Source organism: Caretta caretta, chromosome 2 (genome assembly GCF_965140235.1).
Source record: "Caretta caretta isolate rCarCar2 chromosome 2, rCarCar1.hap1, whole genome shotgun sequence".
Lineage (NCBI taxonomy): Eukaryota > Metazoa > Chordata > Testudines > Cheloniidae > Caretta > Caretta caretta.
In genome coordinates, this window is record NC_134207.1 from 3,253,040 (window position 1) to 3,268,024 (window position 14,985).

At 59.7% G+C, this 14,985-nt stretch overlaps 1 protein-coding gene across 1 annotated transcript; it reads right to left on the reverse strand.

Moving 5' to 3' along the window:
• Positions 1–2,040: 2,040 nt before the first annotated feature.
• LOC125632935 (uncharacterized) lies at positions 2,041–14,576 on the reverse strand. Its single transcript, XM_075124887.1, has 3 exons — positions 8,919–14,576; positions 6,833–6,952; positions 2,041–4,823 (listed from the first exon to the last, which is right to left on the reverse strand). Exons 1-3 carry the CDS (start codon positions 9,601–9,603, stop codon positions 4,699–4,701), a joined length of 930 nt encoding a protein of 309 aa, XP_074980988.1. The 5' UTR covers positions 9,604–14,576; the 3' UTR covers positions 2,041–4,698.
• Positions 14,577–14,985: the final 409 nt, after the last annotated feature.

The following is a 14,985-nucleotide window of genomic DNA, read 5'->3' on the forward strand; positions in this document are numbered from 1 at the left end:
CCATTTCAGCCTGGACCGGGCAGGAGGAGCTTCACGAGACCCCACAACTCGCTCCCTCCGCTGATCTGAAATAGCTTGGACTCTGTGACACGGACACCCTGCCAAAGCCACCTGTGAGGCAGGGCTTTGGAGAGGGCCGAGGGTTTGCTGCCCGCATCGATGTGAGGGTGGAAAGGAGTCTTGCTGGAGGTGACTGGCTGGCAGGAGTTTGCCCTGGTGCTGGCTTCTCTTGCAGTATTAATGGCAGCTTAGAGCGGCTGAAGCCTGGCTTGTCTGGGTGTCTCTTGTATAATTATTTAAGCGGGAACCAAACAAACTCTGGCCAAGACATTTCACTTCCCTGTGCCTCGGTTTCCCCGTCTATGAAACGGGGATGACAATCTCACCCAGGTGGGTTGGGAGGGAATGTTTTCAAGCGCTGGCAATAGCCATGCCCAAGGAGCCGCAGAAGGCAAAGTCTTATGTGTCCCTTTGGCCTTAAATGTGTTTTCCATTGAGTGCCCGCTTGCTGAGTGTACGCCACCAAGCCCTGGGGCAAGGGCAGAGCCTGTGAGCACGCTGCCAAGCACGCAGCACACTGCCAGGGCCCAGCAATCACTGAGCCCCCCAAACCATCCCGTGACCTGCTAACTGCGGCACCCCCGGGGGGAAAAGCCAAGTCTCCCTGCAGACCCAAGGGGCTGCTTGGAACCAGCTCAGGCCTGCCCCATGCTGGTGATCAGCAGCAGGACACGGCGGAGGGGGCTGTGGAAATGGCTCTCTGCGGTGGAGGTTTGGAACCAGCCGCCTTCCCCCGTGCCACCAGGAGCAGGACGGTCCTTTCTCCGCCCCAACACCTGGCTCCTCACTCCCGGCTCACCAGCAGCTTCTCAGGGGTTCCAGCGAGGAGGAAAGTTGCTCCCCCTGTCCTGCTGCAGCAGGAAGCAAACTGGGCCAGGGCACAGAAAGGAGAGAAGCAGGGCTGCTTCTGAGAAGGGGGGAACAGGCCACGGGGGTGCCTTGGAACCAAGAGTCTGGTCTTGGAGGGCCACTGATGTTTCTTGTCTGGCCTCAGTCTCCCGGCCTGTCGTGTTTTGTCCTCGTTACCCCACCCCTCAGGAAAGCCTGCTGCAGTGCAGGGCTAGGTTCATACCAGCAGGTGCATCTGCAGTGTACCTTTGTCACCCCAAAGACCGTCGCAGACTCAGGCTGCATCGCCAGCCACAGCTCTGGCCAGCTTCGCCCGTCACTTTGGGGTACGCTCATTTATTCGGGTTACTCTTCTGGGGGCAGGGGGATGTCTGTACTTCTGTCCATGTACGGCTTGCGTCACTTGTGTTCTCACACGGCGCTCTGCTTCTCCCTGCTGCAAGTCCCCTTCCAATGGAGCTGTCCTGCCGGACCTCGGTTCCCAGGGCTGGGTTCCTCCAGCCCCAGAATCAGATGAGCACTGGCACGTTAACAGGGCGCATCTGAGAGGGCAGGGTTAATCAGCACGCCCCAGCTGACCCCTCATATGCCCCTGCACTCAGCAGGCCGGGAGCAGCATTTCCAAGCGGTCGCCCACACGTGCCACGGGCACCGCACCGGAACAGAGCCCGCCGGAGCAGGCTGGGCCGAGCAGCACTTTCAGTCCGCCACCCTGATATGCCCCTGGCCCCAGCAGACTGGGCCGAGCAGCACCCCCCAGCTGCTGCCCTCCTATGCCCCAGGTTCAGCACGTCCCTATCCCCACTTTCCCATTACCGTTCTTCTGCTCATAACCCACTGGAGGAGCAAACCCCACAGGATTGTCGGGCGCTGCAGGGATCTGTAGCTTAGGCACGAGGAGCGCTGCTGCAGAGCAAATGAGGAAACCAAAAACACCCACGAGGGGGATGGGGGGGGGAGAGAGAGAGAGAGAGAGAAGCAACCAGCTTAACCATGAAAAGAAAAGGAGTACTTGTGGCACCTTAGAGACTAACCAATTTATTTGAGCATGAGCAATTTATTTCTCTAAGGTGCCACAAGTCCTCCTTTTCTTTTTGCGAATACAGACTAACACGGCTGTTACTCTGAAACTTAACCATGAAAGTTATTTATTGCCAGGTAATAACCATGGGGAGCCACACAAACAAAACAGGGATACTATTAAATCTAACAAACACAATTGTAAAAGTCAGGTTTAGAAACCTCTAACTGACCCCACCAGTCAGGGTCAGGGGGCTGCACCTAGAGCGAGCTGGGTTCTTGCCACTCCGTGAAGCTGGACTCGATCAGGCGGTCCCAGGTGATGGTGGTAGCTGAGGGTCCAGAGAGCTGGAGACAGGCACAGCCCCCAGCATGATCAGTCAGGAGAAGATGAAGTCCCAGTGGGACTGACGCAGATTGTGGATCCAGGCATCAGAGCACTTACTTGAGCGTGGACAGCGGTTTTTGTAGAGAAACGACAATGGTTCAAGGGAGAACACTAGATTTGTTGCCGTGTAAACAAGGGAGGTTGTTTTGTTCAGGCTAGATCAGGGGAGCTGATCATCCCTGGCTATGGGCAGTGTTCCTTCGAGGGAGCTCCCAATGCAGTTAGGCAGCTTCAGTATTTTGGATACCAATCAAGGATTTATTACTAGAATTGGTCTGATAACTGCTGAGCTGGGTGTGTGCAGGCGTGGGTTTGTTAACATCTGGAGCAGAGATCCCCCATCATGCAGTGCTGCCCTGCTTTTCTGGTCCCAGAGTTCCCTGCGGTTCTTGCCTCAGAGTCTCTGTTCTCCAGTCTGTATGCTAATGGAGATGCCTCCCTGTCCCATCTTTGATGCAAATGAGCCTACGGGAGTTTCCTTAATCCTGTCACCCTTCTCCCAGGGGTTTAGGTGGGTCTCCCACGGCCTTTTCATTGCTTTTTGTAAGTCTTTCTTCTGATGCAGCTTTGGTTCAAGCAGAGGCTGGGGGGTGGAGGAATGTCTTTCGTGAGTCAGACAGGCTGGGTGCTGCGCCTGGTTCCCCAAGAACACAGAGCGGCTAGGAAACACAGCCTCCAGCCCAGTGTTTCTCCACCAGCAGAAGGGCTGCTTGGGAACCAGCAGGGTTAGGTGACCAAGTATCACCTGGGTCTCCTTTCTCCGCCATGTGCTGACATGCTCAAAGAATGCCAGCAGATCGGAGAGGCGTGACTTTCCCTTGCAGAGCCCGGGCAGGCTCGTCCCTGGCTTTTTGTTGATCGTGCTAAGACTGGAACACGGGGCCTACGTTTTACAAAGGAAGTTGAAACTTGGTGAGGGTGCAGGAGAGAGCTACAGCGATGACTCGAGACAGTGCAAGATGGGTGGCACTCAGTACCGTAGAGAGGGATCAATACAGGGAGAAGCTACCAGGCCCTAAGCGGAATCTCTGATTTAGCAAAGAAAGACAGAACAAGAGACTGGGGCTGGAAGTTAAAGCCAGACAAATGGAAGTTAGAAAGATGACACATTTTTAACAGGCAGGGCAGTTAACCATTGCAACAAACAGACACCAAGTGGTGGATTGTCCATCTCTGCCATCTTCACATCAACATGGGATGCTTTTCTGGAGGAGCTGCCTCAGCCAGACACAAGCAGCTGGGCTCAGAACAGGCGGAGCTGGGGGAGATCCAGTCTGGCCTGCTGAGGAGGTCAGGCTCAGGCTCCCTTCTAGCCTTGAAGATCTATGGGTGAACTCCTAGTTCCAGGGAAGCCAACAGGAACATGCCATTGACTTCCATGGGGCCAAGATTTTACCCGATGGAGCATTTCAGATAGTTTCCCGAGCTTTGCGATGAGACTCGCGCTGACTCCCCGGATCATGGGCAACACCTTTCTTACGGCAGGTGCAACCAGAGGTCCCAGGGACCACGCCCTCTGGTGTGGATCACACAGTACTACTGGTGGCTTATCCCACCTGGTGCTGGGGACTGCCAGCGCCTTGGCAGCTTGTTCCAGCAACCCCCCTGTCACCTCAATCCCTCCTCCCTTCTCTGCAGCGCCTGACAAGAGCGAGTCTGGGACCGGTTCCCACCACCCCCTGCCCCAGTGAAGGCTGATGCAAAGAAGTCACCTGCTATGCAGCCCCCTTCTCCTTGTTCGCTTCTCCCAGAGCCCAGCCCAGCCCAGGTGCTTGACATGGCATCTGGCCTGGGCACAGGACAGTAGGTTACCCCACCACCCAGCATGGAGAACAATGGGATTTGCAATGAGCACTAGGGAGCAGGGGCTGCTTTTCACACCCTCTCTCAAACAGGACGCAGAGCGCCCTCCAGCACTGGGTGGGGGCATTGATTCGCTGCCGGCCCAGAGGGCGGAAGAGCCCCCATAACCGCTGACACGGCCTCCTGCTGGGCCTAGTGTGTGCGCGTGGGTCTCCCAGCGACCAGGCGCAGCCCATGTGCTGGGCCTGTGGGAGGCTCTCCTCCCCTACAGGCTGGTGAGCAGCGAGAGGACAAACCGCAGACGCGGGGACAGACGTGGGGCTCAGCCCCAGCCCCTGGGGTCCAGCCTCCCCTTCCAGGGGACAAAGATGCCTGGATGGCACGAGGCTGCTCACCCCCCACAGCAGGGATTATCCGGCAGCACGTTCCGGGAACAGGGCAGGAGGGTCTCTCCAGGGGTGGCTCCACGCCCGGCAGGAGCAGTGGCTGGTGGTGACACAGTGGCTTTCGGGGCTCAGGCCGGGACCCCAGCAGCTTCCTGACGCGGAGCGCGGTGTTGCCAGGCATCCCCAGGGCTCTCAGCACGCGCACGGGCTGGAGGAGCCGGCCTCCTGCAGCGGCACCGTGAGCCTGCCACACCCTGCGTCGCTCTCGAGGACGAGCAGCCGCACCACGTCCTGCACGCACCTGTCCACGTTCTCCCCTGCAGGGGCGAGACCGGCCACGGCTCAGCCACGGGCAGCAGCACCAGGAGTCCCCCCCGGGGGAAAGGAAGAGGAGCCGCTTCTCCTGCAGAGCGTGTGTGTGCGTGTCTGTGCGTAACGGGGGTTCAGTGCACATGCATGTGTCTAGGGCTGTGCGTGAGAAGGAAGGCTCTACACATGAGCGTGTACACGAGGGCCGGGTGTGCACAAGGGCTGTGTGTGTCTGAGAGCCATACATGGGCACCCGCACCCAAAGTCCCTCCCGGGGCCCGCACCCTTCACCAACTTCTGCACCCCAACCCCCTGCCCCAGCCCTGAGCTCCCTCCCGCACCCAAAATCCCTCCCGGAGCCCACACCCCTCTCCCCCTCCCGCACCCCAACCCCAGCCCTGAGCCCCCTCCTGCACCCAAACTCCCTCCCGCACCCAAATGAGCCCGCACCCCACACCCCCTCCTGCACCCCAACCCCCTGCCCCAGCCCTGAGCTCCCTCCCGCACCCAAAATCCCTCCCGGAGCCCACACCCCTCTCCCCCTCCCGCACCCCAACCCCAGCCCTGAGCCCCCTCCCGCACCCAAAATCCCTCCCGGAGCCCACACCCCTCTCCCCCTCCCGCACCCCAACCACAGCCCTGAGCCCCCTCCTGCACCCAAACTCTCTCCCAGAGACCGCACCCCCTCCTGCACCACAAGCAGCCCGCACCCCGCATCCCTCCCAGACCCCAACCCCCTGCCCCGAGCCCCCTCCCGCACCCAAAATCCCTCCCGGAGCCCACACCCCTCTCCCCCTCCCGCACCCCAACCCCAGCCCTGAGCCCCCTCCTGCACCCAAACTCCCTCCCGCACCCCAATGAGCCCGCACCCCACACCCCCTCATGCACCCCAACCCCCTGCCCCAAGCCCCCTCCCGCACCCAAAATCCCTCCTGGAGCCCACACCCCTCTCCCCCTCCTGCACCCCAACCCCAGCCCTGAGCCCCCTCCTGCACCCAAACTCCCTCCCGCACCCCAATGAGCCTGCACCCCACACCCCCTCCTGCACCCCAACCCCCTGCCCCTGCTCTGAGCCCCCTCCCGCACCCAAACTCCTTCCCAGAGCCCACAACCTGCACACCCTCCCGTGTCCCAGCCCTGAGCCCCCTCCCGCACCTGAGCCCCCACTGGGAGCCCACACCCCTCCCCCAGCCCTGAGCCCCCTCCCACACCTTGAACTTCTCATTTCCAGCCTCACCCCAGAGCCTGCACCCCCAGCCGGAGCTCTCACCCTCTCCGGCACCCCAACCTCCTGCCTCAGTCCAATGAAAATGAGCGAGTGAATGAGGGTAGAGGATAGCAAGCAACAGAGGAAGGGGGGGAAGGAGTGAGCGAGGGCGGGGCCTCAGGGAAGGGGTGGGGCAAGGGTGTTCGGTTTTCTGCTATTAGAAAGTTGGCAACCCTAGGGCCCACCTGATGATCACTTTAGATAATCTATTACCAGCAGGACAGTGGGGTGGGAGGAGGTATTGTTTCATATTCTCTGTGTGTATATAAAGTCTGCTGCAGTTTCCACGGTATACATCTGATGAAGTGAGCTGTAGCTCACGAAAGCTCATGCTCAAATAAATTGGTTAGTCTCTAAGGTGCCACAAGTACTCCTTTTCTTTTTGTGAATACAGACTAACACGGCTGTTCCTCTGAAACCCTAGGGCAGTGGCTCCTGTCTGACAGCCACTCAACAGCTGGGGAGGAATCTCAGCACAGCACTGGCCATGGGCACTGAAGTCCTGCTCCCCAAAGGTGCTAACTCCCACTGAAATCAGTGGCAGGGCCCCCCCGAGAAGAAGGACTGAATGGGCGAGAGCCTGAACTCCCTGCCCCGTGGGCAGAGTGGGCCACACGGCTGGGGCAGGGAAGCTGCCCAGCTGCCACATCATGTTTCGGAGAGGGCTCCAGCTCCTCCCAGCCGTGCCGAGCCCATTTGGGGGGCCCAGCTCCCCAGCTGCATGAGGCAAGGGGGGCAGCCCCACCCTACCTGTCTTGGCAGACACGTTAAACCTGCCAGCTATTCTGTGCTCCACAGAAAACTTCTCAGCCTTGTCCTCCGGCAGGCACGGCTCCAGGTCAGTCTTGTTCCCCAGCAGGAAGATGGGGGCTGCAGGAGGCAGAGATGGGATGGGGAGATGGGGGAGAGAGAGACGGGAAAACGCAAGGGCTCAGGACAGGGCCAGCACCTGCGTACAGCACCGGGGGGCCGCGGCTGTATGCAGGGAGGCCCAGCCAGGGCCCTGTACCCCTGCGCACGGCAGGGAGGCCTGGACACATGTTCAGACCAGCATCCGCACCCTGAACTGCCCTGTCCCTTGGCACTGCCTCAGCATCTGTGCCAACTCCCTTGTGTACAGAGCTCGAGAGCCCGGGGGGCTCAGCTCACGGATGGACTGGCCCCGTGTCCCCCACTGATCCCAGACGACACCTGCCACCGGGAGAGCCGAGCAGCTCCGTGGGACGCCCCGCCCTGCTGGTGGCCCGTGTTCCCTGTCAGCTCTTCGGGGCAGGGCGTGTCTCGGTACGTGTCTGCACAGCACCCTGGGGCCCGGCCCTGAACGGAGCCTGTGGTTGCCAGGGCCAGCAGCGTGTGAGCACCTGGCGATTCTGCCTCAAGGGGCAGGCTTGGACAAGAGCCGGGATGAGACGAGACGGGCTCTCTGGAAGGGCTTCTCCTGCCTGCTCTGCCCTCCCGGCTGCAGCTCCCCGCCGGAGCCCAGCACAGCTGTGCGTGGGGAGCCCAGGCGCTGACTCTGGGGGTGCTCTGGGGCTAGAGCAGCCATGGGGAAAAAATAGTGGGTGCTTAGCACCCACCAGCCTCCCACTGATCAGCTGCCCAGCGGGCCCCACCAATCAGCTGCTTGGCAGGCGGGAGGCACTGGAGCGGGGCGGGAAGAGGTGAAGCAAGGGTGGGGCCTTGGGGAAGGGGCCTCCAGGCAGAGCAGGGGTGGGGCACCCTCCTGGAAAAAAGAAGGTTTAACTCGGTGCCTGGGAGCACAGGGCTGAGGTCCAGCATTGAGGGGCACCGGCAGAGCTGGGGGTGGGACCCCAGGCCAAGATAGAAGAACTGCAGGTCGGGAATGAGGGTCACCGGCAGAGCTTTAGGGGAGACACGTACAATACACACCATTGTCATGCAAAGTGTCACAAATGTGTGTCTGAAGACAGCAGCGCTCTGGCCAGGGCATCGCTAATTAACAGTCAGATGCGCACACGCACACACCCATGTACAGATGCACACGCATGATGTTGGCAGGGCGGCTGGTTTCTCTTTAACCATTTTCCGGGCTCCCTCTGTCTCCAGCCACTTTGAAAAGCTGCCAGGGAACCTCGTGAGAGAGATGGCCTGGAGCCCAGGGCTTAACGAGCATGACTGGAGCCCAAGCCTGGGAAAGAGCTGGGTGGCACAGGCTGGATGCCAGCCCTCAGGGTGGCGGGCAGCGGGGCCCAACCCCGGGACAGGCACTCAGGCCTATGGGATGGGTGCTCCCTCCAGGAGAGGGAAGCTACATGCAGGGGAGGGGGGGGCGCAGGTAGCGGAATGGGGAGGGGAAGGGGCTTTGTGCACGGGGCAGGGACAGTGCGTGGGGAGGCTAGAACAGGTCCGTGGGGGGCATGGGGCCCTGCTGGGCATCCCTGCCATGGGCCAGAGCCCATGTGGCATCACCACGTCAGGTGTCCATGCACTGGGGGCATGATCGCTGCCTTATCAGAGTCCCAGACCCCTTGTCTACGGGGAGCTCTTCCAGCTGCTCTGGCAGCCCATCCATCCCACAAGCCTTCCAGGAGGGAGGGGGCGGGGGAAAGCCACGTCCTCGCAGGGATTCAAAGAGGGAGAGGAGACAAAAGGGCGGGGAGCGTAACAGACCTTTTGAGCACACAGGTTATACAGATCACTGCTGCTCCGACAGTGCCGCGAACAGCCCCCCTTGGCGGGCCGGGGGAACCCGCTGTCTGGGAGGGAGCGGAGTCAGGGGACAGTGCAGAGGAGGGGTGATGGGAACCTCGGCCCTCCCCGTCCCCGCACGGCGGGAGTTGCCCAGGGACACCGTCCCACCTGCCCTGCCCCCTACCTTCTGGGCAGTGCTGCCGGGCCATGCACACCCAGTGCGGGAGGCTGTCGAAGGAGAGCTGGCTCTGGACGCTGTACACCAGCAGCACAGCGTCTGTGCCCCGGTAGTAGCAGCTGCTCAGGGAGAGGAACCTTTCCTCACCGGCCGTGTCCCACAGGGAGATCTGCACACAGCAGAGAGCAAGGCACTGGCAACCTGTGGAACTCACTGCCACATGAGCTTGGCTAGACAAACGCTGTGGCTGGAGTCTGTAAGCCGGCTGGGTTAGATGGTAAAGGTCTCGGGCTGCAGGGCCTAAACCGCCTGGCTTGTGGGCGTGCCAGGGACATGCCACAGACAGCACTGCCCAGCCGGCTGGTTTCATCTCCCTCAGGACGCCGGCAGGATACCAGGATACCAACTCCAGGCCCTCTGCCAGCCCAGCCCTCCCACCAGTGGGGACCACCAAGGCTCCCAGCCAACACAAGCCCAGCCCTGAGCCACTACCTGGGGGTGGGATGCTGTCGCCTAGCAACTCCCGACAGCTGATTAACCCCTTTGTGGCGTCGCTCCCCAGAGCGGGACAGTCTGGGTGCCCGTGGCAGGGCCCGGCGGCTACCATGGTGCTGCTGCAAGGAGTTTCGCTGGTGTGGCCCAGACACACCCGGCCCTGGGGGGAGGGGGAGGGACAGGCCCACAGCCACATACCTGGGCCAGGCGGGGGGCTTGGGGGAGGCTGAGCTGCATGGTCCTCTCGCAGATGGCCAGGTGCTCGGCGGGGGCGGGGGCCCCCTGCAGGAAGCGCCCTGCCCGGACGCGGTGGAACAGGGTGGTCTTCCCCACCCCAAAGTCCCCCAGCAGCCGTGGGTGATAAGTGCCCAGGCCTGGCCCAGGGGCTCCATTCCCCAGCAGGACCCGTCCCGCTGGGCCACGGGCAGGCAGACCTAGCAGGGCTGCAGCCGGAGGGAAGGAGAAAGCAGGGAATGGAGCATGTTTCCCCAGCTGGGGCCCAGGCTGCTGTATGCTGGGGGAACCCCACACCCCCCTCACTGCCAGCTCCAGCCCCAGGGGGCCCACCCCACAGACAGTGAATGCCTCTAGCTCTCCCCAGGGCAGGAACCTTCCCAGCACACCGCAGCCCGACCCTGGAGAGACTCAGTCCCTGGGCCCTCTGCCCCTTGGGAAGGCATCGTTAGCTCCCTGAGAGGGCGTGGTGTGAAATTCGGCACCTCCAGCGACTCCGGCCCCTAGCCCTGCTCTGGAGCACTGGGGCCAGCACTGACTGCTGGGGAGAGAGCCCCCTGTTCAGCTCCCCGTCGCCCCAGGCGTGCCCTCACGCAGTCACTATGGGAGCAGGGACGAGCGGGGCCTGGGCTGCTCTGTCCTCCAAGCGGGGAGTGCCAGGGGAGAGGGTCCAGCAGGCCTCGCCTGGCGCAGCTCTCTGATACAGGGACTCTGAGCTGGGATGTAATGGGGCCCCCTCGGGGCTCCAGCAGAGGCTGGTACCCCCCAGCCAGAGTGTTTGCTTTCTGCATCACAGGGGGGCGGGGGAAGGGCTGGGGCAGCTGACTGAGCAGGGCAGGGGGAGGTTCGGCAAAGCTAAGAGGGGGTTCCTCTACCTTGGCCAGGATCTTGCTGTGCCCACAAGGGAGCTTGCCAACTGCTTCCTGGTGCGTTGGAGAAGAGCCTGGGGAGGAGCCAATGCACCTGGCACACCCCTCCCAGCAAGGCAGTCACATGCGGTCACAGTGCAGTAAAAAAGGAGGGTGGGGCCCCCTTCTCCATAAAGCCTCCCAGGCAGAAAACCCTGGTTTCCCCCCGCAGCCCTGACACCCACTCCACAGCCTGGGGCAGGGCCCCAACCCTGCTCTGTGCCTCAGTTTCCCCCGTGCAACCTGGAGATGTCCCCATCCCACCCGCCAGGGGCTGCATGGGTTAACATCTGTCCAGCAAAGAGCTCCCAGCCTCGCAGACTGGAGAGCTACCCACCCCAGTGACACCGGCTTGCCTGCCTGTCCGGTTGACCCAGGTGGGGGATGAAGGTGACCAGCCGCTCCTGCCCCCTGGGCCCCACTGCATTCAGCCCCTGCCCCCTCTTGCTGATCAGGGAGCTGTCTGCACTGCCAGGGAACTGCACTCATGGGGAAAACTGCATACGCACACCCATCCCCCCTTGATCTGCTCTGCCCTGCTCCTGCTTTCACCCATTTGCTCTTTGATGGTTCAGTGCCACCAGAGAGGGAACTGAGCGCTGCATTCATAAACTGGAGAGGCCCCCTGGAGGGAGCTCGGGCTCCGTTCCAGGCTTGGCATCTCTGCCTGCGCGGAGGCTCATCACAGTGGCAGATGCAGCCGGGACAAGACCCCCCTCTTCCCCTGACTTACTCCATGGTGGCCGGTGAGATGTTCAGCTGCTCCTGCCCAGGTGTGAACCACTGGCCTAGGTGGGAGGCCTGCGTCACCAAGCTGTCCTGTTCTGCCCGCTGGCGGATGGAGCGCAGGGCATTCCCAGAGCCAGCCTTGCATAGAAGGCAGCATGGTCTCATTTGCCTCCCCTGCCACCATCCTGCTCTCTGTGTCCCCCACGTGCTCAGCCAGCTATTGAGGGGAGGGGAACTGAACTCCGGCAGCTGGGCTTGGCCTTGTCATAGGCACAGCGCTGCAGCCAGGTCTGCCAGCACGCCCCAAACGTGCCCTGTACCCTGGCTTAGGACGGGCGCTGCAAGGGACTTTCTGCTGATAGTGGTTCCCCAGCTCCTGCTGCTGCTCCCACCCGCACTTTGCCACACTCCTTCCTCTCGTGTGTTACAAGGGCTGCTTTGCACAGCTCCTCCCCAGCAGAATGGGCAGAGACGAACGTAGCCACCCCACTCCTGCAAGCCACATACGAGTGACAGCAGAAATTCTACCCCACACGTGGTCCTGCTCTTTTAACTCTTTTGGCACAAATCAACAATAGCAGATGGTTACTTACCTGTCTGGTAACTTGTTCTTCGAGGTGTGGCTGCAGGCACGTATCCCGCGCTCATGCACCAAAGCTGGAGAAATCCGCCGAGCAGCACGCATGGGCAGTGCTCACGCCGCTCCCCGGCTCTAGAAGGGCAGAGCTGCCATGACCCCTCTGTTCCTTTGCACCAAACCCCAGGCTGGAGCCTCCGATGCAGAGGGGGTGCAGGGTGGGCCGTGGAATACGTGTCTGCAGCCACATCTCGAAGAACAGCTCCAACGCAGGTGAGTAACAGTCTTTTCCTCTTCGAGTGCTTGCAGACGTGTATTCCCAGGGCTCGGAGTCGATTTACACAGAGACTGCAGAACTGCCTTTCCAAAGCGTGCGTCAGCCCGAGAAGCCGTGGTGATAGCACAGTGTCTCGCAAAGGTGTGCGCTGAGGGCCAGTTGCAGCCCTGCGGCCATCCACTCGGGGAAACATCTCTAAGAAACGCTATTGAAGTTGCTCGAGCGCTCGTCGAATGAGCCCGTAACGACTTTGGGGGCGTAATCTGAGCTGCTCCAGAAGCTGCGGCAATACACGTCCTTATCTACGTAGCGGAGACCGATTGTCCTTTCATCCGCTCAGTGTAAGATACGAAGAGGAGAGGTGATGAACGAAAGGGGTTAGTCCTTTCCAGATAAAATGCCGAGCACCTTCCCGCATCTAAGGTCTGAAGGCGTTGTTCTTCTATGCCCAAGTGTGGTTTGGGAAAAAATACAGGTAAGTAAATAACCTCATTAAGGTGAATCCGAGAGATCGCTTTTGACAGAAATTTTGGCTATGGTCTTGAAGCTACCTTGCCTTTGAAGAAGTGGGTGTATGGGGGATCTGCTGCCATGAAGGCTTCCCTGACTAGTCTAGTGGATGTTATAGCTACCGGGAAGGCCAACTCCTGGGAGTGGAGAGCCAATGAGCATGTTAACTATTGACTCAAACAGACTCATTGGTGGCACGAGCACTGTATTAAGGTCCCACAATGGCACCATTTTCTTCACTGGTGGAAAATGACAGACAATGCCTTTCAGAAACCTCCCTACCATAGGATGTGAATTTAGCAACTTTCCCCAAAGAGGAGGGTAGAAAGCTGAAATCATAGCCAAATGAACTTTGGAAGAGCTAAGAGCCAGGCCCAAAGATTTCAACTGCAACCAATAGTCCAGAACGTTCTGAATCCATGCTGACATAGGATGAACTCCCTCTGAGGTTCCCCCAAACCGAAAACTGCTTCCACTTAGACAAAAACAGGTGGCCCCCCCCAGATGTCCTACTCTAAGCAGAACTTCTTTAACTGCATCTCTTCCTCATCTAGCACCCACGTGGTAAGGGGTAGACTGCCTACTGCTGGATGAACAACCTGGCCGTGATGTTGGGTCAACAGTTCAGGGAGGAGGAGAGACTTGGGAGGTTGAATTGAAAGCGTAGAGGTTGCCCTAGAGTGGGTGGAAGATCGGAATCTGAAGGAAGAAGGAGCGTTCCACAGATTCCCAGGCCATCGTGGATATGGGTAAGGCATCGGTGGCCAATGAGTAGCGTGCCAAGAGCCCCTACGCCTAATGTGTGATTGGTATTGATCCCATGATGTCAGTATCAGATGTGTGTCTGGACCAAGCTGTAAACCGGCCTCTGGGGGACAAAAGGGAGGGCGAGGAAGAATTCTAATTCAGCCCTGATGAACCCCAAAGTCATTTGGGGTAATGGAGGATCAACTCCCGGCAGAGCCAGCCAGCCACCATCCAGCTTCATGCAAGGCCCAATATGCTGCCTGCACGGGCCCTAGGTCAATAAGGGGCCCTATGGGTTGCAGGGGCAACATGTTCTCGCTCAGTACTGACTCTCAAGGAGGCTCCAGGGCCGGTGTTGGCACCCGTCTTCAAGCCTCAGTCTGTACCGAAGTCGTCATCGCCGAAGAACTGGTCAGACACCAGCCTAGACAGGGTACCCAGGCGTACAGGTGGTACCAAGGATGGTGTCAGTGCCCTAATCACTGATGAAGTCATTGCTGCTGACGGTTCATTGGTGATTGGAGGGTCTGGGACTGAGAGGCATAATAGGTCTGATGTCGCCTAGTAGGCCACGGGCGTGGTCATTGTTGGTGCTGAAGACGGCAGTTCTGGACTCACGCATGGTGCTGGAGTTGACTGTACAGCCTCTCAATGTTGCCTTGGTACGAGAGAATGGGTTGAAGGACCAGCTCCTGCACGGGTACCCAAGGAGCCATCATTGATCCCTGCAGAGAATGACTCTCTCTGCCAGCTGTGTTCCGATTTATGGGTCCTTTTCCTTGGTGGAGCCCTCCTAGAGGCTGCCTCCAAGTTCTGCCGCAGAACATCGGTACGATGAGGCTCACACGACAGCTGAGGAGCTGGTACCATCTCCAGTGCTGATGGGGGCCTCATGGCTTGCTCGCATCTCAAGTGCCTTGCTAACTGCATCCTTGTCCTGAAGGACTTACAGATGGAGCATCTGTCCTTACTGTGTTCCTCTCCCAGGCACATTAAACACTGCGTGTGGGGATCACTATTTGGAATAGCCCCTCACATGATGGGCAACGTTTAAATCCTGGTGAAGACATTCCAGCTAACTAACTAACCCACCTAAGGTACTAACTACTAAACAACTAACTATGAACACAAAGTTCTCAACAACTTAGAGATAAAAGGGCCATGCCCACAGTGCTCCGACCTCTTGCTGGGGGTGGTGAGAAGGAACTGAGGCGGGTCAAGGCGACGCTGCCCTTATACAGCCAGGGGACAGGCTATGAGGCAAGGGGCACAAACACTACCCCTACAGGTACTGCTAGGCGAATTTCTCCGGCTTTGGTGCACTGGGCATGCACACACCTGAGTGGAATGTCTGTAAGCACTCAAAGAAGAACAAAGAGCCAGCCAGAGCCTGTGAGGCTCTTGGGGTTGGCAACGGGGCAGGGGTCCTGTCACTTCTAGGGCATCTAACTCTTACAGCCGGGTTGAACTACGTAGGGACTCATGCCCGGATACAGAACGCCTGTCACCAGGGTAACGATTTATGCAGATAGATAAGGTCAGCAGAGAGTGCTAGAAGTCAGGCGTTCTACCAGCAGAGCTGCACTGGGGACCGGG